At 53.2% G+C, this 26,056-nt stretch overlaps 2 protein-coding genes across 2 annotated transcripts in view; one reads left to right on the top strand and one right to left on the bottom strand.

The window, feature by feature from the left end:
* Nucleotides 1-26,056, top strand: part of TBCD (tubulin folding cofactor D) — a 105,494-nt gene that overhangs the window by 32,880 nt on the left and 46,558 nt on the right. The gene's annotated exons all lie outside the window — the stretch shown is intronic.
* ZNF750 (zinc finger protein 750) lies at nt 91-9,757 on the bottom strand. The gene is made up of 3 exons (XM_070394136.1): nt 9,618-9,757; nt 2,806-4,426; nt 91-2,402 (listed from the first exon to the last, which is right to left on the bottom strand). Exons 2-3 carry the CDS (start codon nt 4,245-4,247, stop codon nt 1,691-1,693), a joined length of 2,154 nt encoding a protein of 717 aa, XP_070250237.1. The 5' UTR covers nt 4,248-4,426; nt 9,618-9,757; the 3' UTR covers nt 91-1,690.

Genomic DNA, 26,056 nt, shown 5'->3' on the forward strand with positions numbered 1-26,056 from the left:
GCATGGCCTGTGTGAGCTCACAACCAGGCCTGTGCCCTCACTGACGGGCAGTGTTTGTAGGAGAGAATGTGCTAGATCTCGCTCACCTTCCTTCTTATATGGGCCTTTCTCTTTCCTAATTGCTGCTTCTCCCTGCTGGGGAATTTAATTTAATCTAATCCTCACCTGAGGATATATTTTTAGTGATTTTAGACAGAGAGGAAGGGGAAGAGAGAGAAACATTGATCGGTTGCCCTCTGCATGCACCGCAACTGGGGATGGAACCCACACAGCCTTCTGGTGCATGGGACGATGCTCCAACCAACTGAGCCACCCGGCCAGGGTAGTTCAGGCTATCTCTTAGGATGAGGCAAGGTTTTACATACACATTTATTTTTATTTAAAAAATTTTATTTTTTAGCTCTGTGCTGAGAAGCCTTGTTACATCCACAGGTGGTTGGGAATGGCTTTCTTGCTTTAGCAGTTTGTCCTCTGACATCACTGGACCTGCATTTTGGTGACCACCACCTGCCTGGTCGAGGACTTCCTCCCGAGTCCCTGGAGTGAACCCACCTCAGCACCACATGCCTCTCCAGGGCCTTTGTTGACATCCCAGGTGGGGTACCCGTGGGAGAAACAGGGCTGCTGTGAAGAGGCTGGGGAGGAGGAGCTCGAAGGCCTGCCGGCCTTCCCAGCAGCCCTTTAGGAAGCCAGGCTCTGGAAGCTGGTCCTCCTGCAGCGCTCCGAGGCCCAGGGCCCTGGGGGAAGGCTCAGAGGAGCCAGGTGGGTCATGCCTGCGCTTGGTGCCCACTGGGCTGCACGTGCACTCGCACGCTCACACGGGCACACACACTCACACTCACTCTCATTCTGTTTTGTTGCCTCAGCTCCAGTCTCTTTTTTCACTGAGTTTATTATGGCAGAATACTCTAAAATAGAACACAGAGTTCACATTTGTCTCCATTTTGTGTACTCTTAAAGTTTATGAGTTTATTGGAAAATTGGCAATATATACATCATTTTAGGAAGTGGAAAGTGAGGCTGCATGAATCAGAAAGTTCACTGTAACATTATATGGAATGGACTATATTGATAATAGCTCCACCAGTAATACACTTTCCCTCCTGGAAATAAATTATTTCTATAAATAGCCTCTTGATGTTTGTGTATTATTTACTCACAACAAGTCACAATGTCCTCAGCACTTTAATGCTGGTGCTGAAAATGCTGCTCCTGGCATTTCTAGTCATTGTTACTTCACAACACAGTAGATTTAATGATACAATTGAGACCATTTATTCTAGTGTAAGAATTGTATTTATAAGAAAAGTACTTTTAAAAGATTTCCTATGACATGGCTTCTACCTGAAAGTTACCTTTTAGTCCAACCTATTTCATTCATTTTATTATAAAAATAAAAGCCAGTGTCTAACTCATCAGTCTTAGAGTATGAGTCATTCCGATATTTTTACAGTCCCAAGCGGAAGCACCTTATAATATTCATGCTTAATATTTACAAAAAGTGAGCTGAATCGTAGCTTTTTGTGTGTGTTTTTTCTTTTTCTCTTTATGTGTATTTTGTTTTTTGAGAAGAAAAAACTGCTGTAAAAATTGACCAGATAAAAAATGCAGGGGCCGTGGCGGATGTGCTGCCCTGCGACCTGCTTCAGAGGTGTGTGCTATGCCCAGCTCTCCTGCCCGTGAGCCAGCACTAGGATACCCGAGTCCTTTTCCGGAGAGTGAACACTCTGGCCGTGTCGCTCAGCTTCGTCTTCTTAGCTCCCTGCTGGGACTTCCCCGAATCCCGTGGGCTTGTCCTCTTCTGCCCTTTGGGTCTGAGGTCACTCTGAGGCTCCTGGCTCGCCGTGGCACTGAGAGCTGGCGTGTCTTGTTGGCAGGTGGACTCCTGGGCCATAGGCTCCCCATCGCCCACCCGGACGGTGCCCGGGCTGTAGGCTGCCAGTTGGCAGAGGGCCACGGCTGCCGTCTGCTTCTGCTCGTCGCTGCTGTCCACGGCCCGTGTGTCCTGGGCCTTCCCAATGGGGCTGGTCATTGGAACTTCATCAGAGCCAAGGCCGTTTTGGTTCGTCTCTGTATGTCCTGGCTCATCTCCAGAACCTTCCGGCCCGGTCTTCTGATCAGTAGCAGTGGCAGGTTCCGCCTCTGGCGCTGGGCTGTGGGGGGAAGGCCGCAGGGTCAGGGCATTGCAGGGGTCCTTCACCGAGAGGTTGAGAGGCACGTCCTGCAGCTCTGGGAAGTCTGCGTACAGGGGGCCGTGAGCTGCTGCTGGTCTGGCCTCCGGTTTCTTGGAGAGGTTCAGCGGGGCTATCCTGGAGCCGTCCTCTGGGCTGGGCGGCAGGGCCTCCATGCTGCGCGAGGTGCTTCCTGCCTGGGCCGGAGTGTCGATGTCCATGGCATCGAGACTGGAAGAGGCAAAGAGAAGAGAAGGCTTAGCAGGGATGTTATGTAGAAGAGCTGCCGTGTGAAGCTTTCATTTTATTTTTATTTATTTATTTTTTTAAATATACTTTTGTTGATTTCAGAGAGGAAGGAAGAGGGAGATAGAAACTTCAATGATGAAAGAGAATCATTGATTGGCTGCCTCCTGCATGCCCCCTACTGGGGATCAAGCCCGCAACCCGGGCATGTGCCCTTGACCAGAATCAAACCAGGGATCACCCGGGACCCTTTAGTCCGCAGGCCGACGCTCTATCCACTGAGCCACACCGGCTAGGGCTGTGTGACTCTTTTAGAGGGAGTCTAAGCTTGCTAACTGAGCACAGCCAGAGACACGCCGTGGGGGTTCTGAAGAGGAGACGTCCTTACCTTTGTGGAGGGTCGTCTCTGTTTTCTGGAGCCTGGGAGTCTGGGCGCTCGGTGCTTTTCTGGATGGGCTTGAAGGCTGTGAGGCTCCGTTCTGGTTGCTGGAGCCTTCCCAGGGCGTTCGCCGTGGGCTTGTCCAAGAGGTCGCCCAGCCCAGTGCAGGGCTGGCTTGTCTGTGTGAAGTTGGTGGGACTTGGCCTTCCCGGGGAGCCAGTGGCCGCACTGCCTGCACGTGGGCTCATCTTGGTCCCTTCTGTGTCCCTCTGCCTGTCTTTGGAAGGGTCTTCAGCCTCGGCAGTTGGACTCTCTTTCTCAAACTCCGTGTGTTTTTTGTGGGAGTAGGAAGGGTTTGACTTGGATGGACTTGAGGCTGGGTAGACCAGGGCAGCTTCTTCCAGCAGGTGAGAGCTCTGATCCTGTGAAATACCAGGGACGGGCGGGAGTCTGAGGCCGTAGGAGGAAAAGGCAGACTCTGGTCTGTAGAATCCATAAGGAATTGGCAAGTTGGGGTGGTACTGCTGGAAAAACCGGTAATGGTCGTACGTCAGGGGGGACGGGTGCAAGTGCTTGGGCATCGGCCCGGGGTGAGACAGGAAGTGTCTTTGGTCTTGGGCCCCGTAGACTGACAGCAGGGGGGTGTCACACTCGGGCGAGCTCCCGGCAGGTCGGTAGGGGGAGTAGATGGTGGCCAGTCCATGCTCCGTGTAAAAGTGGGGCGAGTACTCGGGAATTGTGGGGTGCATGTAAGGGGAAAGGGCCCCAAACCCCTTCGTGGGAGGGATTTTATGTGAAAACTCGGGCGGGAGGAAAGGCGAGCCAGCTTTCCAGGGGTAGGCAGGGGCGTGGAATGCAGACTTGGTGTGGAAAGTGGTGGCCTTGGCGGTGGCGCTGGGCAGTGCCAGGGCCTCGGGAGCCTCGGCGTGTTCTGGCCCTTTGAGTCTGTGCTCTCCGACAGGAACAAAGGCCGATGGCCGCACGACGCCTTCCAGAGCAGGCGGGGTGCCCGCCGTGGCTTCTGGGGCTGGACCCCGGTGCTCGGCCTCCTTGTGGAGAGCAGGCTTCTGTCCAGGGCCCTTGTGGGGCCCCCGCAGCTGCAGTTCCAGGTTCTCCTTGGCATCATCCTTGGCCAGGCCGAGTGGGAGCTTGGTGTCCAAGTGGGGGAGGCTGTGTGTGACAGACTTGGAGGCGGTGGGCTTCACTGTGGGGTCCGGCTGATGCGTGGGCTTAGGGTCTAGAGGGTTAGACTTGGGGCACTTGGGGACACGGTCTTGCTCCGAGACTAAAGTGATGGAGTTCTTACAGAGACCATACTTCATGTGGTTGAAGAGGTGGGACTTCTCATTGCAGGTGAAGGGACATTGGAAACACTTGTACTTGAAGGGCTTTCCCGGAGGCCTGGGGATATAATGTGGCTTTTTGGGCTTCCGCTCTTTGAGAAGACTCATTTTCCTCTTTCGGTTCAGGCTCCCGTTTCCAGGGGCCGGCCCACAGCTGGCTCCTGTTGGATCCGCTCGTGGTGGTTTTAAAGCCGTGCTCTTGCTTTCCTTCCCACCGCTCTTACTTGAAGCCAGCTCCACGCGCTGTGGGTCTGCCCGGAGAGTTGCGCTCACGGGGGCACTGGGAGCTGCAAAGGAGGAGCAGAGCCTTAGTGACAGGACACTGGCTGGAGGGCCAGTGGGGCAGCCCTGTCCGCACAGTGATCGCTGGGGGGTCGACCCAAGGCACCTGGAGATGCAGGCCATGTAAGATGTAACCACCCGTGGGTGCGGGCAGGGTGAGCTGCCCCTGCTCAGAAACACGCTTTCTGTTTTCTCAAATCTGACCTGAATTTCCTTGGGGCCAAGAGGAGTGTGGAGTGTGGAGTGTTTGGTGTCAGTTTTGAGAATACCTGTCATTCTTTGAGTTTTGGGAACCTTGTTTCTGTGACCTGAGGCCTCAGATGCCAGAAGGTTGTGGACTGAGGGGCTGAGTGACTGCTGGGATCCTGCCCCGACCACGCCCACAGTTTCTGGCCTGAGTCACATCACAGCGTGGTCTGACTGTGCTGAACGTGACTGCCGGAGGCCTGGCGCTGTGCGTGTGTGTTCCCTGAGAACAGGGAGCATGTAATTATGACGTTCAGGAAACACTGCTCGCCGGGGCTGCCCTGTTTAAGCAGGTTGTAGTCTACGTGCAGGCATTAAACATACTTTTGCAAATTGGATCCCACCCTAAAGCTACTAATGTCACAGACAGTTACGTCGTCTCTAGTGCAGACAGAAGTGGGCTCCGCACACTCACGTGGTGTGAGGTGCTGTCAGGGGAGCCTGTGAGGGACCCAGCGTCTGGTTCTGGTCACTGCCTGTTTCCACTGCCCACCTGGTGAGTGGTGGGGGGTAGGTCCATGCAGCGCCCCGTCCCTGCCCTGCTTGGCAGCAAACACAGATCCCTCTGCGAGGCCGAGAGCGTGGCAGGGGTGCCTGCCTCTCTCCTGGCCTGGCCTCCAAATGGCAGGAGCAGAGCCTTGCAGCCCTTCTGGCCACGGGGAAGGCAGTGATGGTGCCTGTTTTAGAGATGGTTGGATCATGGTAAGAGCCCTTCAGCTTTTAACCTTTAGGAAGTGGGCCCTGGGCCACACCCACTCAGGTCTGGCAAGTGGCTGGCAGGGCTGTCCCTCCCAGGGCCTTGGGTCCCAGCTTGGGCTGCTGGGTGTCTGGCCTTTAGGTTACTTTCCCTTAGGGTCCCCCCCTCCCTACCCCCCCCGCCCCTCCCAGGCTGCACTGCAAGTCTCAGCCGTTTCGTTTCCTTCAGAGGCTCCGCACACGCATACCCTGGGCTCTCAGCCTGCCTCCTGCCAAACAGACGTGGATCTGGGAGGACCAGCCCCTGGAGTGACTGTGTCCCAGAGAAACATGTGGGTGGGGAAGGCGCCCTGAGGTGTGAGCACTTCCATTTGCATAAAAATGGGAAAAGGAAAAGGTCTTTAGCTTCTGTATATTTTCAGGCACTTAAATACAAGGTTCAAAGGAAATGATTTAACAGAACTTTTCAGCTGCAGTTTTGATTTAAGGCCTGAACAAGAGTGGCCGGATTTCACACACACAGTCACCTCTCCACACGGGGGTGGGGGTGGGGGCGGGTGGGGGGGCACTGACAGGAAAGCAGCCTTTGTGTGGGAACCTAAGAGACTTGCTTTCACAGCACAAGGTAGCTGCTTGGGTCCCACACTCGGGAGATGAGGTAATGGGCCCTTTCGGGAGGAGGGTGGAGCTTTAATTTTCACTGGATACCTTAAATTCTAAGAACGCTGTCTGATTTTATTCTCAGCAAACTGGTTTCTCTGCTCATGTATCCATATTTCTTAAAAATACAAAGAACCACTCTCCCACCCACAACCTGCCTCTGTGGAGCTATTTTGTCACCCAGTTCTTTCAAATACATGTGTGTTTACGGAGGTGGTTGGAGTAGAAAGAGGCTTTGCTGAAGCCTAAGCCTTCCGAGTTCCTGCAGACGGGACTGAGGGACGCATATTGGATGTGAAAGGAGACTTCTGGCTGCCCTACAACGCGGAGAGGGGGTCCCGGGGTCCTCCCCCCGAGACATTCATCCCCCTCCTCTTCTCCAACGTGTGCGGCCAGGAGTTGCTCCGCCGTGTCAAAGCCGAGCAAATGACACTCGTCATCCTAGCTCTGCGTCTTTCTAATGTCCCCGCTTAGTTAGCAAAGATGTGAAATAATTCTTTACGAGATCAGTCCATACCTTGGGGGGCAGATACTCTCTGGGTGATAAAAGCACAATTTCCTTGCCGCCCGTCATCAAGTGACTCCAGCCAGTGCTGGGCCAGCCAGATAAGTAAGTCAGTGGGGCCTGTGGTGGCACGCCTCATTATGCTCTCTGGTTCTGGAGGCGTGAGAATCTCTGCAAGTCAGCTTCCCAGGGTTGTATAGGATGTGTTATGGCAGAGACCTGAGCACCGGTGATTTCATCACTCGCTGCAGCACCATCCCAATGATGACAGTTGCAAAACGTTTATCAGGTGCGAGCCCTGAATCCCGGCGATACCGAGAGTGGACTCGGATCCACCCCCTCCAGCATTAAAACACGTGAGCGCAACTGAGCAGAAAGTTCCCTCCGGATTTAAGAAAATGATGTCAGGTTTAGAAGCAGTCTTATCTAACGTTGCTAATACTTTTAGGCAAAATATAAATAGACCCACGTTGGTTAAGGTTTCTCAAAGATTTATAGGAGGCAAGTTATATGTACGTTATAGTATTACCCAAAAGAATACTTTCGGAAATGATTGTTTTATGTTAATATGTAGTTTTTTCACTCAAATGTTGACTAGACTTCTTGTTGTCTGGTCGGTTGGCACACAAGGACAGTACACAGGCTTCAGGGGATGACCCTTGGTGCCGTGTTGTGGGAGGTGAGGTCCTAGGGTTTCGTTGTTGGAAGGACAGCCTGCACTGGAGTCACAGGTGCAGCAGTGGCGATTGTGCCACTCTGGGTAAACTGACCGCAGGGTTGCACAATCGCTAATTAAAACAAGCAGCACAGCGGCTTCAGGTGCCCGTGGAGGCAGGCGCGGTTCACTCGGCCTTAAAAGTGCAGTCATGCCAGAGGAACCAGGGGGGTAAAAGTGAGGCTGTTGTGGGCTTTCGAGGGGCAGCCTATGGAATGATGGCTGTCCGTGAGCTCTCCTGCCCAGGGACGGTTTACAGGATGACAGAACTAGAACTGAAACTGCTGGTGTCAGGTGTTCCCAGAAAGGGCCTTGTTGCCACAACAGGCCAGTCCAGAGCTGTCACTGTCTGTAGGAAGTGGATTTGCATTCAGAGGGAGATTTCTCTGGGGGACGTGAGAGGTGCTCCACTCTCCTTTTCCGGGGACGCGTGTTTCTCAGTTAACACTTCTCTGGAGAGCTGCATAGCGAGACGCTAACAGAGCAGGACCCTGTGACTTGGCTTTCCATGTTAGCATCTTTCAAATTCAGACGTCTGCCTGTTGAAAGGTTTCTGTGACTGTGTTTTCACCCTCCTGCCCTCCCACTGGGCTGTCTCTGCCGGCTCGGAGGGAGCTGGCAGGTCGCACCTGCTCTGACTGAGCGGCTCCGCTCGCGGCCACCACCGTCCTGTCCTTCAGACTAAGCAGCTGTACCCCAGGGTCCACGCCGGAGGCGGAGGTCGGTCAGTGGGAGGCACAGGGCGGGAGCCCTCACAGAGGTTTTTCTACTTCATTTAAGTGTCCTTTTTGTGACTTTTCAAGCATTTTAAACATCTGCTTTTGCTAAGCTGATTGGCTTTTTTGCCTGTGGGAAGAGCTGGGAGCAGCGTCTCGCTGCCTCCCTTCTCCCCCTGCCTGGCTCTCCCCAGGGCGTGTGCTCTCCCCGGGCGTCCGGGCCGAACTGCTTACATGTGGTTTCAGTTGGCCACAGGGCTGTTTGCCTGCTGTGAAGCAGGGCACTGCCTCTCACTGTCTCTGACGGCTTCCCAAGTATGGACAGTTACTGTGGCAGCCGAGACGGTGGTTAGGAGAATAGTGAGTGGCTGGCAAGTTTAAAAAGTTTCTGAGGAATTTGAACTCTGAAAAATAGATGAGAGGAGGAGATTTAAAAAAAAAAAAAAACTTTGATAGGACAAAATAGAGGTAATTATAGCTTAACTTTATGGGACATTGCTGTGCCGGGCTGGGCAGCCATCCCATCATGCCGTGAACCTGTGCACTGAAACCCTGCCTCGGTGTGTCCGGAGTCTGGCAGAGGCCTCGTCAGGTGGAACGTTCTGAAGGGCATGCTATAATTACGATATTGTGAGGTGGCGTTATTGCATAACTCAGGGACACGCCATTGTCGCCTACCCACTAGGGTGTTGCAAGAACAAGATTTGTGAGTTTTACTCCAATGGAGCTTTTCCAGTGATTAACCGCCACTCCCTTCCCAGACTTTTGGGTCCTTACAATGCAGGGTAACCGTCAGGACCACCGGGACCTAGGAGAAAGGCGCTTCCGCGAGGGGTTTGGGAGAATAGGTCCAGGGAACAGCCAGGGGCCCCTGGTTTCAGCCGAGGCCCCGCGTCCCTGACCGCTCTGCACAGTGAGGGCACAGCTTTAACGCTCTGCTGGGGGCTCTCACCAGAGCCCAGGAGCCCATGGTGCCTGCCCGCTTGTCCGCACAGAAACAAAACCAAACCAGTTCAAAGCCGGGAAGACTCTGGTCATGCAAATAGAAATTAGGGTAGAAATGCAGACAGACGGTGCTCAAACGAGGTCTCGTCTCACACTTGGCCAGTAATTTGGTCAGTAATTGTTCTAATATACAGATTTATGCAAACTTTTATAAGAGCAGCAACACACACTTCCTTCTGACACAGAAGGATCCTCTTGGGTTAAGTTTTTTTTTAACCTTATGTTAAAACAGCACTTATTTTAAACTTTGACATTTTAAAAGGTTTTAAAATTAAAGAAACTATAAAATCAGCAGCTGTATAATCACATTTATGTATATATATGATCTTTTCTGTTGAAACTTATAGTTTATTTTTAAGGCGAGGAAACATATAAGCAATAATAGAAATTCGAGTTCTGTTTTGGACTGTGTGGGTTTTATGGTAGAAATGAGGGACTTAACTCCCAGGTAAGCTTGTTCCCAGGCCAAGAATGCAGTGTCGCCTTGTGAAAAGTTCTGTGATCATGGTCAGCTTTGAGTGGTGCACCTGCTGTCTAAGTAATCTCGGAAAACAGCAGGGCAGCCAGGGACTTGCCGAGCAGGTAGTTTAAGATCCAGCCGAGAGTAGTTTTGAAAGAAAAGGTGAATTTGAGAAGAAATAATAGGTACTTACCGGAGGCAGGCAGCGCAGGGAGCGGGAGGCGCGGTGGGAGGCGGACAGTGCCCAGGAGCAGGACTGTCTCAGCCGGCTGCTCTCAGAAACTGAGCGGCCGCCCCAGTGGGAGGGGTTTAAGTGGAGGAGTTGCGCCCTCAGGGCCTGGAGATGCACCTGATATTCCTCCTGCCCGCAGCTACGATTCATGTGTTTGCTCCCACGTGTTTGCACCCACCGAGCTGCCTCAGAGCAGCGTCACCCATGGGCCAAGCCGAGCACCACTCTGTGCTTCCCAGAAGCTGCCTGCTTCCCTCGTGGGTGCCAGCGTAGTGCCATGGAGTGCTGGCCAGGCGTCAGGGCCACAGGGTCAGATGTGTTCCTGGTTAGAATAGAGAGGAATAGGGCACAGGTCAGACTCCCATAAATATGTGATGTTGTAATGAAGAAGCACGTGAGCCCTTCCTCCAGCAGCTCCGGCGCATGGAGGGAGCAGCAGGCAAACGCCGGCATTTGGTCTGAACCACGTCTCCCCGACGGAGGCAGACACTCTGGTGTCTTCTCCCTGGGTCTGAAGGAGACAGCTGCTGCCTTTCGCCCTTTACCCTGTGCCTGGCCGTCTTTGTCCTCCCTCGTCCTCCTCGAGAGCCGGGAGGGAGGGAGACAGGCTCAGCGTTTGCCTCCCCGCGGGGACCTGCTGGCGCTTGCCCGGGACCGGTCGCTGGCCTAGCTCACTGCAGGGCGGGACTGCAGCTGCCGTGGGAATCGCACACCCTCTCTACCCTTTTCGTTCTTAAAAAAATAATAACTAAGACAATTTTTGAGCCCTTTTATCCCCCTCCCCACTTAAACTGCTTGCTCTTTAGTCCGTGGCTGTGTCCCACTGTTAGTGTGGCTGGAATGTGATGTCAGTTTGGGGATGGGAGAGGAGGCTGTGAGCTGGGTCAGACCCGGCCACGTGCGGTGTTCCTGACACAGGGCCGGGCTTCCCAGGCACATACTGTGTTTTTTTGTTTTTTTGTTTCTTTAAAAAATTAAGGCTTAAGATTTTACTTAAGGCTTTACCATTGGGTTGAATTCTTTAAAAATATTTGTAGTTACTTTTGTCCGTATTAGACATCGTGTACTTTAAAGAGGAAAGTCTTGTCACAGGAAGCAGCGGATCCCTGCTGCTCCCCTTGCTGCTCCGGGGGAAGAAGCCACCGAAGCTTGGTGCCTTACCCGCTGTTGCGTCATGTCTGGGTGATGTGGGTCGAGAGTCTGGGCTGGCCTCCGCCCTGCCAGCCCTGTGCTCTGTGGGTGTGGAGGGCGTGGGTGGTGTCAAGCTGCAGGTGCACTGGAGGGGGGACCCAGGATGGCTTCACTCACCTGCCTGGTGTCCTGGAGGGGGCGGCTGGGTCCTCCCTCCCCAGGCCGTCTCCTTTCCGAGGCCGCTCCAGGAGGTGGTCAGTCTTCCTTGGCTCAGGACTCTGGGAGAGCAAAGGTCAAGCGTCCAATCCTCAGGAAGGCTAGGCCAGTGGTTGGCAAACTGCGGCTCGCAAGCCACATGCGGCTTTTTGGCCCCTTGAGTGTGGCTCTTCCACAAAATACCACGTGCGGGCGTGCACGTACAGTGTGATTGAAACTTCGTGGCCCATGCGCAGAAGTCGGTATTTTGTGGAAGAGCCACACTCATGCAGAGCAGGATCTCCAGGCAGCGCGAGGGTTGCCCAGCAGGAAGTGCTGCCCTGCGTGGTGCTGACAGCGACGAGCTGCACCAGGGGCCGACGTGGTCAGGATTTCAGTTGAGCTCCTGCCTGTTGGGCCGTGATGGATCTGGGTGTGAGAGGGATGGGTGTCCCAGCAGCACAGCCTGCAGGGGGGTCGGTGCCGCAGGCTCCCACTGCAGCATCAGATCTTGGCTGTGACGTGACAACTGTCCCCCTTGTGGTGTGTGGGCCGAAAGCCCATCCTGCTTCTAAGGTGAGGCCTGGAGAGGGCTCGGCGACTCTGCTCCACCATGTTGGGCAGCTTATCTTCCTTCCCATCCTCTTCTCTGTCACCACCTGTAACTGTCCCTCGCCCTCCCCTCCCCCGCCCCTTCTGTCCTCTTGGCAGCACCGTCCTCACAGCTGTGCTCAGTGCCAGCTGCTTGACTCAAGTCTGAGGTCCACCGTTTGCTCCCTTGTGACTTGGTGGTTACCTGGCTGGGTCACCTGGCGGCCTCAGCCGTCCCGTCGGAGGGAGATGCGCTGGGGCATCCGCTCTGGGTTTCCCGTGCTGGTGGGGGGACAGCCTGTGTCCGAGCAGACACCTTTGTAGGAAACGGGTCACTTACGGGGAATGAGATGGTTCTTATCTTAATGGTTTGCTTTCCTTCTGGCGCTGCCTCACGAGGAAAGGAGAAAGGAGAGGACAACTACAGAAGCTCAGAGGCATCCTTTCAGTGTCTCTAACTTTACTTGTTGGAGAGCCCTAACCAGCTGCCAAGACCACATGTGTTCAGTTCTCGAACTAACACCCTCCTAAGGTTCTGCACTCGTGGCCCAGCCCCAGGGGTGGTTCCTGGGCTGAGGCTGTATCTCAGGCCTCCCTAGATGTGAGCTGTGCCCTCAGGGATCATGTGAGATGTGAGGAGCTCAGGCCAGTGGGGTGGGACGCAGGCCGGATGGCTGCTCCCCCAGGATCACAGGGTGGCATCGCCGTGGGGTCCCTTTCAGCAGATTCCAGGCTCCTGGAGGGCAGGGCAGCTTCAAGTGTCTTATGGCAGCATATGTGTGCGTGTGCGTGTGTGCGTGTGTGTGCGCGTGCATGTGTGTGTGTGTGTGTGCGCGTGCATGTGTGTGTGTGTGTGTGTGTGCGCGCGTGTGCACAGATACATGCTCACACACTGCTCACCAAGTTCTTGCTGAGAGGACTGAGCGGAAGGGGACCCAGTGCTGTGCCCTCTGCCTCAGCCCCGTGTGCTCCTCCGTGATGGGGTTTCCTGACTGGGTTGTGTCTGGGCTCCCGGAGCCCTGGTTCTGAGATGGCCCTGGGCTGACAGGCACACTTGGTGGCACTTTCCTTCCTCATCCGTGTCCTCTCTGTGGAACGCCCATTGTTTCCACAGCCCCCCTTTCTGCCTCGGTCTCCGTGACGAGCAGGGTCTTCCCTGTGGCCCTGAGCTCTCTGCGGCATGTGACTGGTGTCTCGCTTTCAAGGCGCTTTTTCTGTGGACTGAGGGCCAGGCCTGTCAGCCTGGAGGAGGACTCCAGGCCTTGCCCCCCTACACTCAGAGCCTACCAGCTGGGCTGGAACCCCCTTCTTGGACCAGTGGCGCATGAGCCAGCCAGCCCCACCACTGCTGTGCGTGCCAGGAGGCGGGGCTGGCGCTGAGCTGTCTGTCTCAGGTGATGCCTTTGGTTTCTCACTTCAAAAAGCCCTCAGACTGTCAGTGGCTCGTTACCTCATCTAGCAGTCGAATAACTCACTGCCCACATTGTCACTTGCTTATTATTCCAGTGATGCCACAATTTCACTTTTTGTGGAACTGGAGCTGCTTTAATTCAGGGAGGGGGCCAGAAGGGGACCTGCCGCCCCTCTCCTCCCAGGCCTCCTGTGGGCTGTGTCCTCACCTGGAACCACCCCTCCGGACCTTGAGCCGGGGAGCGGCGGCTCAGGGTGTGTGGCCTGCGGGCAGCTCTGCCTGGCACACAGCCCCGGCTCCTCCCTCCGATGCCTGTCCCCAAGGAGCCTGTGGGGCAAGGGGCAGGGAAGTGGATTCTCTTGCCCTGGGGGACGGGGCCTTGGGGACACAGCAGAGCAGGGGAGAGGTTCTTGCGGGACCCTACCCCTCTCTGCCCTTCCCCTGCGATTGGGCTGCGGCTTTTGCTTCTCAAGTGAAACTTGAAACCGAGCTTTGTCTTCAGTTGGGAAAGTGATTCAGGGTTGGCACCAGGGCCAAGTTTTGAGGGTTCCCAGTTTCCTGCCCTCACCTCCTGTCCCCCCCTCATGGTGAGGTGTCCCTGTCAGTGTTCTGTGGCTCTGTCCTCTCTCCACTGGGTGTCTGTGTAAAGGTGCCCTGCACCAGCGATCGCTGGGCGCTGGGCTCGGCCACCATCGGTGCAGAAACCACTTAGTTCAGTGGAACAAGGACAACTAACAAATGAGACCCCCGCCCCCAGGTTGCAGATAACATCAGTGAAAACCATAACAACAAAGGAACCAACAGGAGACAGCGAGGGGTGGGGTTTGAACAGCCACGTTTATTTCTCACAGATCAAGGGGCTGTCCTCGTCCTGCTCAGGTTCTGGGCTCCCAGGCCAGGCAGCCCCCTGCCGGTGCCCGTCCCCCTGCGTGTCCGACACTGTCCCTGCTGTGGTGCTGCCCTTCCCTGCCAGACTGATGGCTTCAGGATGGAATTATCAGGAGGGGGAGGCAAAGGTGTTTGCTCTTAAAAGTCATTTCTTATTTGGTTGTTTTAATTGAGGTCAAATTCACATCATAAAACGAACGCTAACCATTTTACAGGGAACAGCTCCGTAGCATTTAGTACATTCACGTTGTAGCACAGCTGCCACTTCGTCTAGTTCCAAGACGTCATCACTGAAGAGCCCGGTCAGCCATAGCCCTCCCAGCCCGACAGCCGCCCTGCACCCTGTTTCTGGGTTACTTCTCCTGGACCTTTCCTGTCAGGGTCCTGTGACGGGGCCTGTCTGTGTCGGCTTCTTCCCTGAGCATCGTATCGGAACTTCATTCCTTTATGACTGAACAGCACTGTCCACTGTATGGAGAGACCACGTCCCCTGTTCACAGGTGATGGACACTTGGGGGGTTTCCACATTTGCCACTGAGCAGCAGAGCTGCTCTGAATATGCAGCAGCGTTTTGTTGGAACGCTTGTTTTCATCTCTCTGGGCCTGTGTCCCGAGTGGAATGCTCCATCTCATGGGGACTGTGTCTGTGTGGAAGAGCCACATGCTTTCCCAGCAGCCGCACCATCTCACACCCACACCCCAACCCCACACCCCACACCCACCAGCAGTGTGCAGTGCCGGGCTCCGGTCTCCACGTCCTCAGCGGCACCTGTTATTTTCATTTTCTTGATTGCACCTAAACTAGAGGGTATCTCATATGGCTTTGATTTGCATTTCCCGAGCGATTAATAATGTTGAGCATGTTTCCATGGGCTTGTTGGCCATTTGTACGTGTCTTTGCCCATTTTAGAATTAGGTTGTGTGTCTTTTGTTGTTGATTTGTATATTCTGGATTCTAGATCCTTATCAGATAAATGATTTGCAAATAATTTCTCCCATTGTGTGGGTTGATTTTTTGTTCTCTTGATAATATCTTTGTATTGCCATTTCTAGTAATTCTTTTTTTTATTCTTTATTTTAATGTGTGCACATTTTTGGGGGGTAGGAGTATGTGGGTATACACACGTACATTAGATGGGTTTTCAAAGGCTATCAAATTCTTTTACTTTTAGGTATTTGGTACTCTTTAATTAAATTGAGATTCTTTATGAAAGAATTCATAGTTGAATGACAAAGCAGAAAGCATGTCAAAGTAATAAGTGTTTGGAATTTATTTTTATTTATTTATTTATTTATTTTTTTTTATTTTTTTTTTTAATCTTTATTGTTCAGATTATTACATTTGTTCCTCTTTTTTCCCCCCATAACTCCCCTCCTTCCAGCTCCCACCCGACCCTCCACCCTCACTCCCCACCCACTGTGTTCATCCATAGGTGCATGATTTTAGTCCAGTCACTTCCCGCATCTCCCACACCCCTTTTCCCCTCAAGAATAGTCAGTCTATTCCCTTTCTATGTCCCTGATTCTATTATAATCACCAGTTCATTCTGTACATCAGGTTATTTATTCACTTGATTCTTAGATTCATTTGTTGATAGATGCATGTTTGTTGTTCATAATTTGTATCTTTACCTTTTTCTTCTTCTTCCTCTTCTTAAAGGATACCTTTCAGCATTTCATATAATACTGGTTTGGCGGTGATGAACTCCTTTAGCTTTTCCTTATCTGTGAAGCTCTTTATCTGACCTTCAATTCTGAATGATAGCTTTGCTGGATAAAGTAATCTTGGTTGTAGGTTCTTGGTATTCAGCACTTTGAATATTTCTTGCCATTCCCTTCTGGCCTGCAAAGTTTCTGTTGAGAAATCAGCTGACAGTCGTATGGGTATTCCCTTGTAGGTAATTGAGCCTCTTTCTCTTGCTGCTTTTAAGATTTTCTCTTTGTCTTTTGCTCTTGGCATTTTAATGATGATGTGTCTTGGTGTGGTCCTCTTTGGATTCCTTTTGTTTGGGGTTCTCTGCGCTTCTTGGACCTGTAAGTCCATTTCTTTCTCCAGATGGGGGAAGTTTTCTGCCATTATTTCTTGAAATAGGTTTTCAATATCTTGCTGTCTCTCATCTTCTGGCACTCCAATAATTCTGATATTAGTCCGCTTAAAGCTGTCCCAGAGGCTCCTTACACTATCTTCACACTTTCGGATTCTTTTTTCATTTTGCTTTTCTAATTGGGTGTTTTTTGTCGAATCTTTGGTTTGATTCTTGTGCTCCTCTGGTCTGCTATTGGGTATAATATTCTTTATTTCAGTCCGTGTATGCTTACTTTCTAATTTCTTTATCGTAGCATCGAGGGTCTCATTAGTTTTCGTGAGGCTCTGCACAAATTTATGGCAAGCCCTCAAAATTGCGATTCTTAGCTCCATATCCTCCATTTCTGTCATGTTTTTTTGTCTCCGCATCTTTTATGCTTTCTTGGTGTACCCCCTTGTGGTCTCTGTGCGCAGTCTTGTTCTAGCCAAGCCTTAATTGTTGTAGTTAACACTAGAGGGATTTGACCACCAGGCCGACTGGCTGTAGGAATCAGCTGTTTGGAAAGCGTCTGTCTTCTGGGGAGGCGCTAGTCCAGCCTTTGCCTGAGGCGATCGGCAAATGGCTGTGCTCGCAGGGTTTGGGCGGGGCGGGCTCAACAGGGCGGGGGGAGGGAGCAGCTATGGCCGCTCTCAGTCCTGTCCCAGCAACCGCTGCAAACCTCGGAGGGGCCGTAGCCAGACAGTCCCGCTTCTCCCGTTTGAGTCTGGGTCCCTAGAGACTCGCCCGGATCTGTAGCCCAGAGTCTGAGACTCACTCCTGAGTGAAAACGACAACCGCGCCCTCAGCCACCAGCCCGCTTTGCGTGCGCACCACCTCACCACCGCACCACCGTACCTTTAAATTTTCCACACTGCGCCTCCTCTGTGCGTCGGAATGCTGTTGTTTTTGCTTCTAGTTGAAGAGTCTCTCCTCAGCCAGCCTTCCTGTGGTTCTGGTTGATGTCCGTTCCGACTTTTAGTTGTATTTTTGAAGTGGTTGTTTACGGCGGCAGTCTCCGGTGTTTACCTATGCCGCCATCTTCGATTCCTCCAAGTGTTTGGAATTTATACTGTACATGTATGTATGGAAGCCATATGAAACCTGTGTCATATGGTTTTATCTGTTATTTTAAGAGGTGAAATTCATAGTTTGGGTCAAAACTAAGATTGCGACAGTAACGAACATAGTGATATAATTGTGTGTGTTAGTTACACACAGTGTGCTCAGGAAATAATGTCTGTCCACATAATTTATTCTGTTGTTTTAGACCAGGGGTGGGCAAACTTTTTGACTCGAGGGCCACAATGGGTTCTTAAACTGGACTGGAGGGCTGGAACAAAAGCATGGATGGAGTGTTTGTGTGAACTAATATAAATTCAAAGTAAACATCATTACATAAAAGGGTACGGTCTTTTTTTTTTTTAGTTTTATTCATTTCAAACTGGCCGGATCCGGCCCGCGGGCCGTAGTTTGCCCACGGCTGTTTTAGACACTTTGATAACATTTATGCTATTTATTTTTTTATATTTTATTGATTTTTTACAGAGAGGAAGGGAGAGAGATAGAGAGTCAGAAACATCGATGAGAGAGAAACATCGATCAGCCGCCTCCTGCACATCCCCCACCGGGGATGCGCCCGCAACCCAGGCACATGCCCTTGACCGGAATCGAACCTGGGACCCTTCAGTCCGCAGGCCGACGCTCTATCCACTGAGCCAAACCGGTTTTGGCATATTTATGCTTTTTCAATAGAAAATCTTTTTATGAAACTTTTAATGAGAAATTTTGCTTCCTGGAAGAAACCTACTAAGTGTAATTCCACATTTTCCCAGCTTTGTTGCTGTCTGTTTTGCTAGCAGCATGCCCACTGTGGCATCGAGTGCAGGAGGCTGGTGTGACTGACGGGCCTTCTAGGTAGGGCTAAGGAGCGTGGACCTGAATTTCAGGTTTGCTGTGAGAGTGCATGAGCATTTCTCCCAGTGACATGGCCCCAGGACTGCCTGGCTGGCTGGGTGTGCCCTGTGGATGTTTTTCATGTGCCCGTGGTGAGGTGGCCATGGTTTCTCTGTACCTGTTTTCATGCTTCTGTCCTCTCTGGAGGAAGGCTGCCCAGCATGGACGTGTTTGTGTGGAGGCTGCTCCCTTAGCTGCCGCCTGGTGCAGAGGCATTCCTGCCTCAGCCTCCGGGGGAGCTGCGGGAAGCCCCACGCTTGTCCTCTGAAAGCCGTGGTTGGCAGAGGCTGAGCACCAGCTCACCAGCTCTGTGGGAAGCCAGCCTGTGGTAGGGTCCTGAGAAGTGGACCCAGCATCACACCACGTGAGAAAACACAGAGGCTTCGATTTCTTGCGCAGCAGCGAGACTTCTTTCAGGGCCAGGAAACTGCTCCGGTTTGGGTGCTGTGAAGAACTCAGTGTAGGCCCTGAAGTGGGTTCAAGAGCTCATTCAGAGCCGATTCAGGGACTGGAGTGGGGCTGGAGGGGGACAAGTGCTCCTAAGGGCCATAGGTGCGAAAACGGGAGTTGAAAGGGGGGCTTGCTGTTTTCTGGAGGAGGGAGGAGGCGGCCAAGCTCTGCCCCCTCCCAGTGGGACCCCTGCCAGGCATGGCCAAGCCTGAGGGTGAGGTCATGGGGTGGGAGGAGGTCAGGCAGTGGCTGGGGCTTGGCTGCAGGCAGTGTGGCCGTGACAGGCTCTGATCAGAAGTTGCTGCCCACACTCACCTGCCCTGGCTGGCTGTGGCCCATCTTTCCAGGGACCAGGAGAGATTCAGAAGTGGGTGGTGGTAACTTGGTTAAATGCAGTGGCAGGCTTGTCATTACTAAAGGCCAGTGGCCTGTCACCTGCACATTTGTGCTCCGTCCTACTGACCCTCTGGCCTTGGGCAGGCAGTCCTCTTGGGCTTTGTGCATTCTGTAGGTCAGGGTCCAAGACCCTCTGCTCAGTGAGGGGTGTCTTGAATGGCACCATCCTCCAGGCCTGCCAGCTCTGAAACTGTGTGTGGGGACACTCTTGGGGCCAGTGGAGGCCTGGGCGCTGTGGCTGGGAATCCAAGGCCATGAGTCAGTGGCAGAACTGGTCCCTGACTTCCTGGTTAAGCCTTTAATTCTCCTGATTGCTTATTTTCGCTTCTTTCAAGTTGTACGTGGGCTGCTCTGTCATCAGCTGTGGGCGGTTCATACACCAGCGGCCTGTTGCTGAGCAGAGCAGGGCGGAGTGCCCCTCGCCACACTCAGTTCCTTCCCCTCCACTGGCCTCTGGCAAGGGACAGAGTGGACGGCACTGGTCCCTGTGTGGTCTACCAGTTGGGGTAGGAGAGAGAAAGCGAGCCGAGTGAGAGCACATTTTTTCCTCTCACTGAAAGGACGGTCCTTGAGGGAATCACAAGAACATTTAACTTGCAAAGAACCTTTACTCGAAACTAATAGACATGGGCTCAGGCCGGGGCCTTGCTGGGAAGCCAGCACCCAGCATGACAACAGAGAACAGGAGGTGCCCCTGGCTTTGAGGGGACTGTCCGCTGCTGTGGGGCCTCTGTGGGCACCAGCTCTCTCCTTCGAGGTCGCCTCCTACATCTCTTTGTTGTTTTGTGGGGACTCTTGGGTCCCGAGTCCCTGGGCTCTGAGATATGCAGTGGGTGTGTCCTTGAACCTGGGCACCTGGACGAGGTGTCGGTGACATCTGGGGATGGGTCAACTCTCATGGAAGGATCGTGCCTGGAATTTCCATGTGACAGCTTCCCCCGAGTGGGTACCAGTGGCGTTTCCTTTGAATTTAATGAGCCATGGCCCATGCGGGGAGAGCGGGGCTGTTTGGTATCATTGCTCCAGGCGCTGTGGTGCTGCTTGTCACCTGCTGCTGATGGGGTGACAGCTGCTCAGGCACAGCCCTGACTCAGCAAAGCGTGTGCTCAGCCCCTGTGGGTGCTGTGTCCCAGCCGGATGAAGTCACGGGCCGCCTGCTCCTTCCTGCTGGGAGCCTGGTCGCAGGCGCAGCTGCCACTTCCTCCGGACAGGAGACTTACAAGGAGTGGAATGTCCTGACCTTAGAGAAAGTGTCTGAAAGTCAGGTTTCAGGATTGAGAAAACTGAAAAGGGAGCATGTTGTTTGAAGATTGCATTTTCCACCTGAGGGTTGTTTCTAAGCAGACAGCATCTCACTTCCAGGGCAGCAGGCGATGTGCGGCCACCATCCCTGACGCGCCCTGGGAACCAGCACATGGCCATCTGAACGCAGCTCTTTGGGGTCCTGTTTCCTCCAACAGGATCAGTGAGGATCTGGTAGAGTAGGTGGAGCTTTCTGATGCTGGAGGTGGGTGAGGCGGGGGGGGGGGGGACACCAGGTTATAGAGTTGCTGGCAGCTTCTGGGCCTGACCGAGGTTCTGAGTCACATGCAGTGACAGCTCGTAGAGGAACTGTAAGATCTGCAGGATTAAACCCAGAAACGTCTTCGTCGTGCATGGCTCTTGCAGCTCTCAATCCAGGACGTTCCTAATGAATCTGTCCTTAGGAGCAGTTTCAAAAGTGAAACGGACGCCCCACGGATGTCACTCCTCTTCCCCGTGGGGCCTCGTCACTGTGGCCTCTTCTTTGACCGAGTGGTAGAGGGTGAGGGCTGTCCTGCACCCTCCCAGGTTCTGTGAAGGGGTCTGACTTCCACTATGAAGTACAATTTGTGCGCAGAATATAAAACCTGTGTGATACGTTGACCTCTGAACCAGCGACGTTGTCCTTGCTGGTCACCAATCAGATGTGGCGTCCAGCCAACACCGTTTGTACAGACGCACTTCCCGCACTGTCAGTAATTCTGCGACACAGACAGCGACCTGAGCTCAGTGGCGATGCTCAGCCTTAAGTTTTATCAGCTTCCTGACTGCTTGTCCTTGCGCTCCTGCGCCCCTCCCCCACCCGACGTGGTTCAGGCTCAGTTGCGGCCGTGGCTCTGGGGGTGGAGAGCCGGGCAGACGGCGTGGTGGGAATGGCCCTCGACACCAAGGGCCTAGGGCCTAGGCCGTGGTCACACAGAGGAACGGTGCTTCTTGTCCTTTGCCTCAGCCGTGCTTTGTAGTAATTTCAGAAGGTCCTGCAGGTGGGATGGTGGCGCCTGTCCTGAAGCAGTGGCTTCCTCCTCTCCTGTGATCCCCCCTCTCCCGTGAGGGCCAGTGGCTGCTGTGCCTGCTGTGCTGGGCATTGTAATCACAGCGGTGCCCACTGAGCCTGCATCGTGTGCCGCATGTGGTGGGAACTCACGTGATCTTCAGGGCACCTGTGAGAGCGCTCCCATCCTGGCCCCTTGACCAATGAGCCTTGCTCTCAGCCACAGCCGGGCCATGTGACCTACCTGTGCAGACAGGTGAGGCTCTGGTCAGGGCCCGCCCCAGTAGCACTGGATGATGGACACAGGCCTGGCCAGGGCGGCGCAGGGTCGGTGGGCTGGGGTCCCGTACCCTCCGAGGGCGGGTCAGTCTGCTCCCTGCATGCAGAGGGCCTCTGGGACAATTTCTCGGAAGTGTCCTGTGGGAACTGAAAACCAGATGTCGATGGAATCAGGTAGTCTGTCCATCATTCCCTCTTGTCCCGTAGCAGTTGCAACACTGGCTTTTTTTCTGAGCAAGTTGGACTGCATTTTTGAGGAAGGTATGATGGCTATTTGTACTGGTGGCCGAAATAGAAGGTCTATGGTGATGGCCACACCCGCTTCCCAAAACCTGGGGCTTTCCTAGGCTCCGTATGGGCAGGCAGGCTCGGGGTCTGAGTGCTGAAGTGGCTCAGAGGTTTCCAGGGGGACATGGGCTCCATGCATCTTGGGAGATGTCATCCTGTGCACCCTGGGAGATGTCTTCCTAGTGCATCCTGGGAAATATCCTAGTGTATCCTGGGGCATCCCAGGAGATGCTGGCCCAGTGCACCCTGGGAGGTGTCATTCTAATGCATCCCAGTAGATGCGGCTCAGTGCATCCTGGGAGAATCACCCAGTGCAGTCCAAGAGACACGCCCAGTTCAGTGAATGCCTTAATTGATAAGTTTGTTTTTTAAATTAGTATAATTTATGATTTATCAAGACGAAACTCTGTGCTGGCTATGTGATGACTTTTTTGTGGACAGGTTATTTATACACCTACGAAGAACGCATGGGCTCCTCCTGGCCCCCTTCTGTCCCCTGGGGTGTGCACACTGTAAGCCTGCACTCTGAGGGTTAAGTCATTTCTCTCACCTGGAGGCTGCTGTGCCCTTAGGCACTTGGTAGACAAATGACATGCTGTCTAGAGAGGAGGGTGTGTAGATTATGTTGCTAGACTCCGGTTGCCAAAAGGAAGCCCTCCGGGGAATCTTATGTATTGGCCATGCATTGGCAGTGTGTAATTGGAACCGTGAGAAAGGTTTTTGTTCAGAGCTATTGAGGAGTTTCCTTATTTTAAGCCTGTTGAATCTGGAAAGAGTTGTCTTTGAATTTTTTTCTCTGATAATGACTTTTTGTGAAAGTATAGGGCAAAGACTTTCTACTCCAGATATTGCCTCCTCTCCTCCAAAGCATGGCCACCGAGAGGTCTGTCCCTTGTCCTCTGGGTCCTCGATGTCCGAGCTGGAAGCCCAGGGTACTCTTTCACACAGAAGAGTCTGGAGAAGGGCTGATGGTCAGCTGGCAACCACGAGCCCTGGGGTGGGGGTGGCAGAAGCAGGCCTGACCCAACCTTTCACCCTCCCACCCCCTGCCCTCACAGCTCTCACTATCCTCTTGGGATTAATTGGAGCTGATAGGCTCATTTTAAATTTTCTTGTCTAAGAAACCTGTTGTCTCGCTTTCTCTCCTTCTCAGCTGTTTTGCTCTCTGCACATCCAATTCCTTTCTAGTGACGCACGAGGAAAGGGTTCCCACTGCCACTCGGGGATGGCTCAGGTTCCCTGTCAGACCCCGCCCAGCCGCACAGCCTCTGGAGTGCTGGTAGCCACTTCTTCTCCGCACTTGAGTGTCAGTCACCGATGTTGCAGGTGCTACAGAGGGGCCATCAGAGGTTCCTGAGTAGGACGGTGACAGGATGGATCAGTGGTCGGCAAACTCATTAGTCAGCAGAGCCAAATGTCAACAGTACAACGATTGAAATTTCTTTTGAGAGCCAAATTTTTTAAACTTAAACTATATAGGTAGGTACGTTGTTATTAACTTAATGAGGGTACTCCTAAGCTGGCCTTTGCTAAAAACGTCCTCAATCTGATTGAGGTATGTTCGCTGAGGTCGACCCCTTCCAACTCTCCCATCCACACTCGTCTTGTATACTTGTTTCAGATAGACGAGTGTGGAGGGGAGAGTTGGAAGGAGTCGACCTCAGCGAACGTACCTCAAAACAATGTACCTCCCCCGCGCTGCGTGTCCCGCGGCCCGCCTGCGCTGCATCTCCCGTCTCCCGACTGACCGACCGACACCCCCCACTTCTTCTAATGCCACTTCTTCAAAACAGACTTGCCCAGGCTGAAAACCGACTTCTGCCCATGGGCCACGAAGTTTCAATCGCACCGTACGTGCGCGCCCGCACGTGGTATTTTGTGGAAGAGTCACACTCAAGGGGCCAAAGAGCCGCATGTGGTTCGAGAGCCACGGTTTGCTGACCACTGGGTAGATGATGAAGGCTGTGCTGAGGATGGAATGCAGGCGGGCGGGGCTCTGCCAGGTGTGTGGGTGGTGCTGGCAGTGAGGCTCCTGTGGCCAGGCGGGCTTGGGTCTTTATTTCTCTGACTCAGTTCTGCGGGAGGACACAGAGAAGTCCAGCAACTTCACATTGTCAGTGGGCTGGGCAGCTGCCCGAGGACACAATCCAGGGGCATGTTTGGGTGCCAGGGACAAAGTTGGGGTTCCCTGGCTACACAGAAAGCACAGCCCCCATCCCCACTGGTCTGGCTCATGTCAGCTGTACAGTTCCTAGCCCTCTCACAACTGATCTTTTCCCACAACTTGAGACCGAGAAGTGGGCCAGATGGACCTATGGTTGGACTTACTAGGCTGTCAGTTTTCCCAAAAATAAATGCCAGTCAAGCCTCACGAAGGCCTCTGTCTGCATCGAGGCAGTGGTCCATGAGTGGAACACAAGTCCGAGATCTGTGTCCTGTCATCTTTGCGGACAGACCTTCCCAGCCCACAAAACCTCACTTAGGAATCGATCTCACTTTGACTTGGGATCAGACACTTGGGCTTCCCAAATAGGGTCAGACTCTGGGGGTGTGATGGCAGTGGCTCCCCCAGCCGCTCAGGGACCTCGGGTGGTGAGCAGGTGAGGGTGGAGCTCTGTCCACACGGACGTGGCCTTCTGCCCGGTGGCCCCGAGCATCCCTAAGTGTGTCGTTGGGTGGGGTGTCTGCACCAAGTGGACATCGAGGTACTGACTGCTATCATTCATAGTTGTCTGTTTTGAAATTGATTTTGTCTGGTGGACCGATAAATTGGGACTCAGCAGTCAGCATCCAGATTTCCCTCCGGCTAGGCAATCGCTGCCCGGTCTTACCCAGAGCTGTCGGCGGCTGTGTTCAGGTGACAGTTTAGGGAATCTGGTGTGGCAGCGACACCACATTTATGTTATGCTTTTCTCATAAAGGTGCCACAGCCTGTTAGTTTTGACACTCGTCGGGCCATGGAAGGGCTATCCTATTAGCACAGAAAGTGAGTTATGAGCAACACTAGAAATCTAGGAGTCATTCCAAGTAAAACAACCGAAGACCACGCTGAAGCATTACAGATGTGGTCCAGTTTACATAGAGACAGTTGTTTAAAAATCACCGACCAGATGTAACTACTTATCTACAGCGGCTGTGGCCTCTTGCCCGCTTTGGCATTTCCTCGACTTCAGGAGTCTGGATTGTAAGCTTCATGTTCAGAAGGTGGACATGGCCAGTCCCAGGGAGCGATAGGTGTTCCTTCAGCAAGGAGAGCACAGCTCCTCGTGTGCTGCCTGGGGAGGCAGGCCTTCGTCAGCTTGGGCGGCTCCTCTCAGCCAGGGGGCCTGGCTTGGGGTGCTGTGTGGGTGGCAGGCAGCACGCACCTGGTCGTGGCCAAGAGAGAGATGTGAGGCCAGCGTGGAATTGGTGTGGGTGCTGCGAGGACTCCCGGGGAGATGCAGGAGCTGGCTGTGCAGCCTGCTCTGCTGTGAAGGAGCGTTGGCAGACCCAGGCTGAGAGCCCTGTTGGTCCAACAGTGGCAGGGCCGGTGGGAGCAGCTGGGGGAGGAGCGATGGGCCCTCAGCGGCTGCTGTGGGCAGGGCAGGCCGTGGCTGGACCTGGGAAGCAAGGAGGGCGGCCTTGGCATGTTGAGCGCATCCTGAGCTGTGCGAGGCCTCTGGCTGAGGCGGGAGTTGAGGGGCGACAGCCTCAGTTTCAGATGTTGTGGAATTTGAGGGGCCTTTAGCACGTCTCAAGTGGGGTGTCCTGTTGTTGGGTAGAGGAAATGCGAACTTGGTAAGAGCGTGGGCCCATGTTTGGGGTCCTGAGTACACGCAGGTGCAGCAAGGCCAGCTCCAGGCTGGTGACCTTGGCGTCCAAGGCTGGAGGCCCTGCAGCCTCCTGTCCCCTGTCAGGCCTCTGGCTGCAGGTGCCCGAGTTCCTCCCTCTGCTGATCCTGTGAGCAGCACGTGTCCCGAGTTCCTCCCTCTGCTGAGGTGGGGGTCATCGAGGATGTGATGTCTTTGAGCTTTTTATTTTGGAGACCATTTTTAAAATTCAATTTAAAGTAAATTTAAATGAACATTTTACAATCTTATTAAAAATAATTGCCACATGTATATAAGCTATACAGAATCAAATCCACTTTTTATTTATTGATTGTTGCTATTTATTGATTTTTTACAGAGAGGAAGGGAGAGGGATAGAGAGTCAGAAACAGCGATGGGAGAGAAACATCGATCAGCTGCCTCCTGCACCTCCCTACTGGGGATGTGCCCACAACCAAGGTACATGCCCTTGGCCGGAATCGAACCCGAGACCCTTCAGTCCGCAGGCCCACGTTCTATTCATTGAGCCAAACCGGTTAGGGCACTTTTTGTTGCTATTTAAATAGAAGCAAATATCTTTGGATATAGAAAGGCAGAAGAGTTACTTGTGTATAATATTCATAGTCCTGCCTTGTCTCCATTGATTTTAT

Source organism: Myotis yumanensis, unplaced genomic scaffold (assembly GCF_028538775.1).
Source record: "Myotis yumanensis isolate MYYU_CA2020_CCGP unplaced genomic scaffold, mMyoYum1.0.hap1 SCAF_16, whole genome shotgun sequence".
Lineage (NCBI taxonomy): Eukaryota > Metazoa > Chordata > Mammalia > Chiroptera > Vespertilionidae > Myotis > Myotis yumanensis.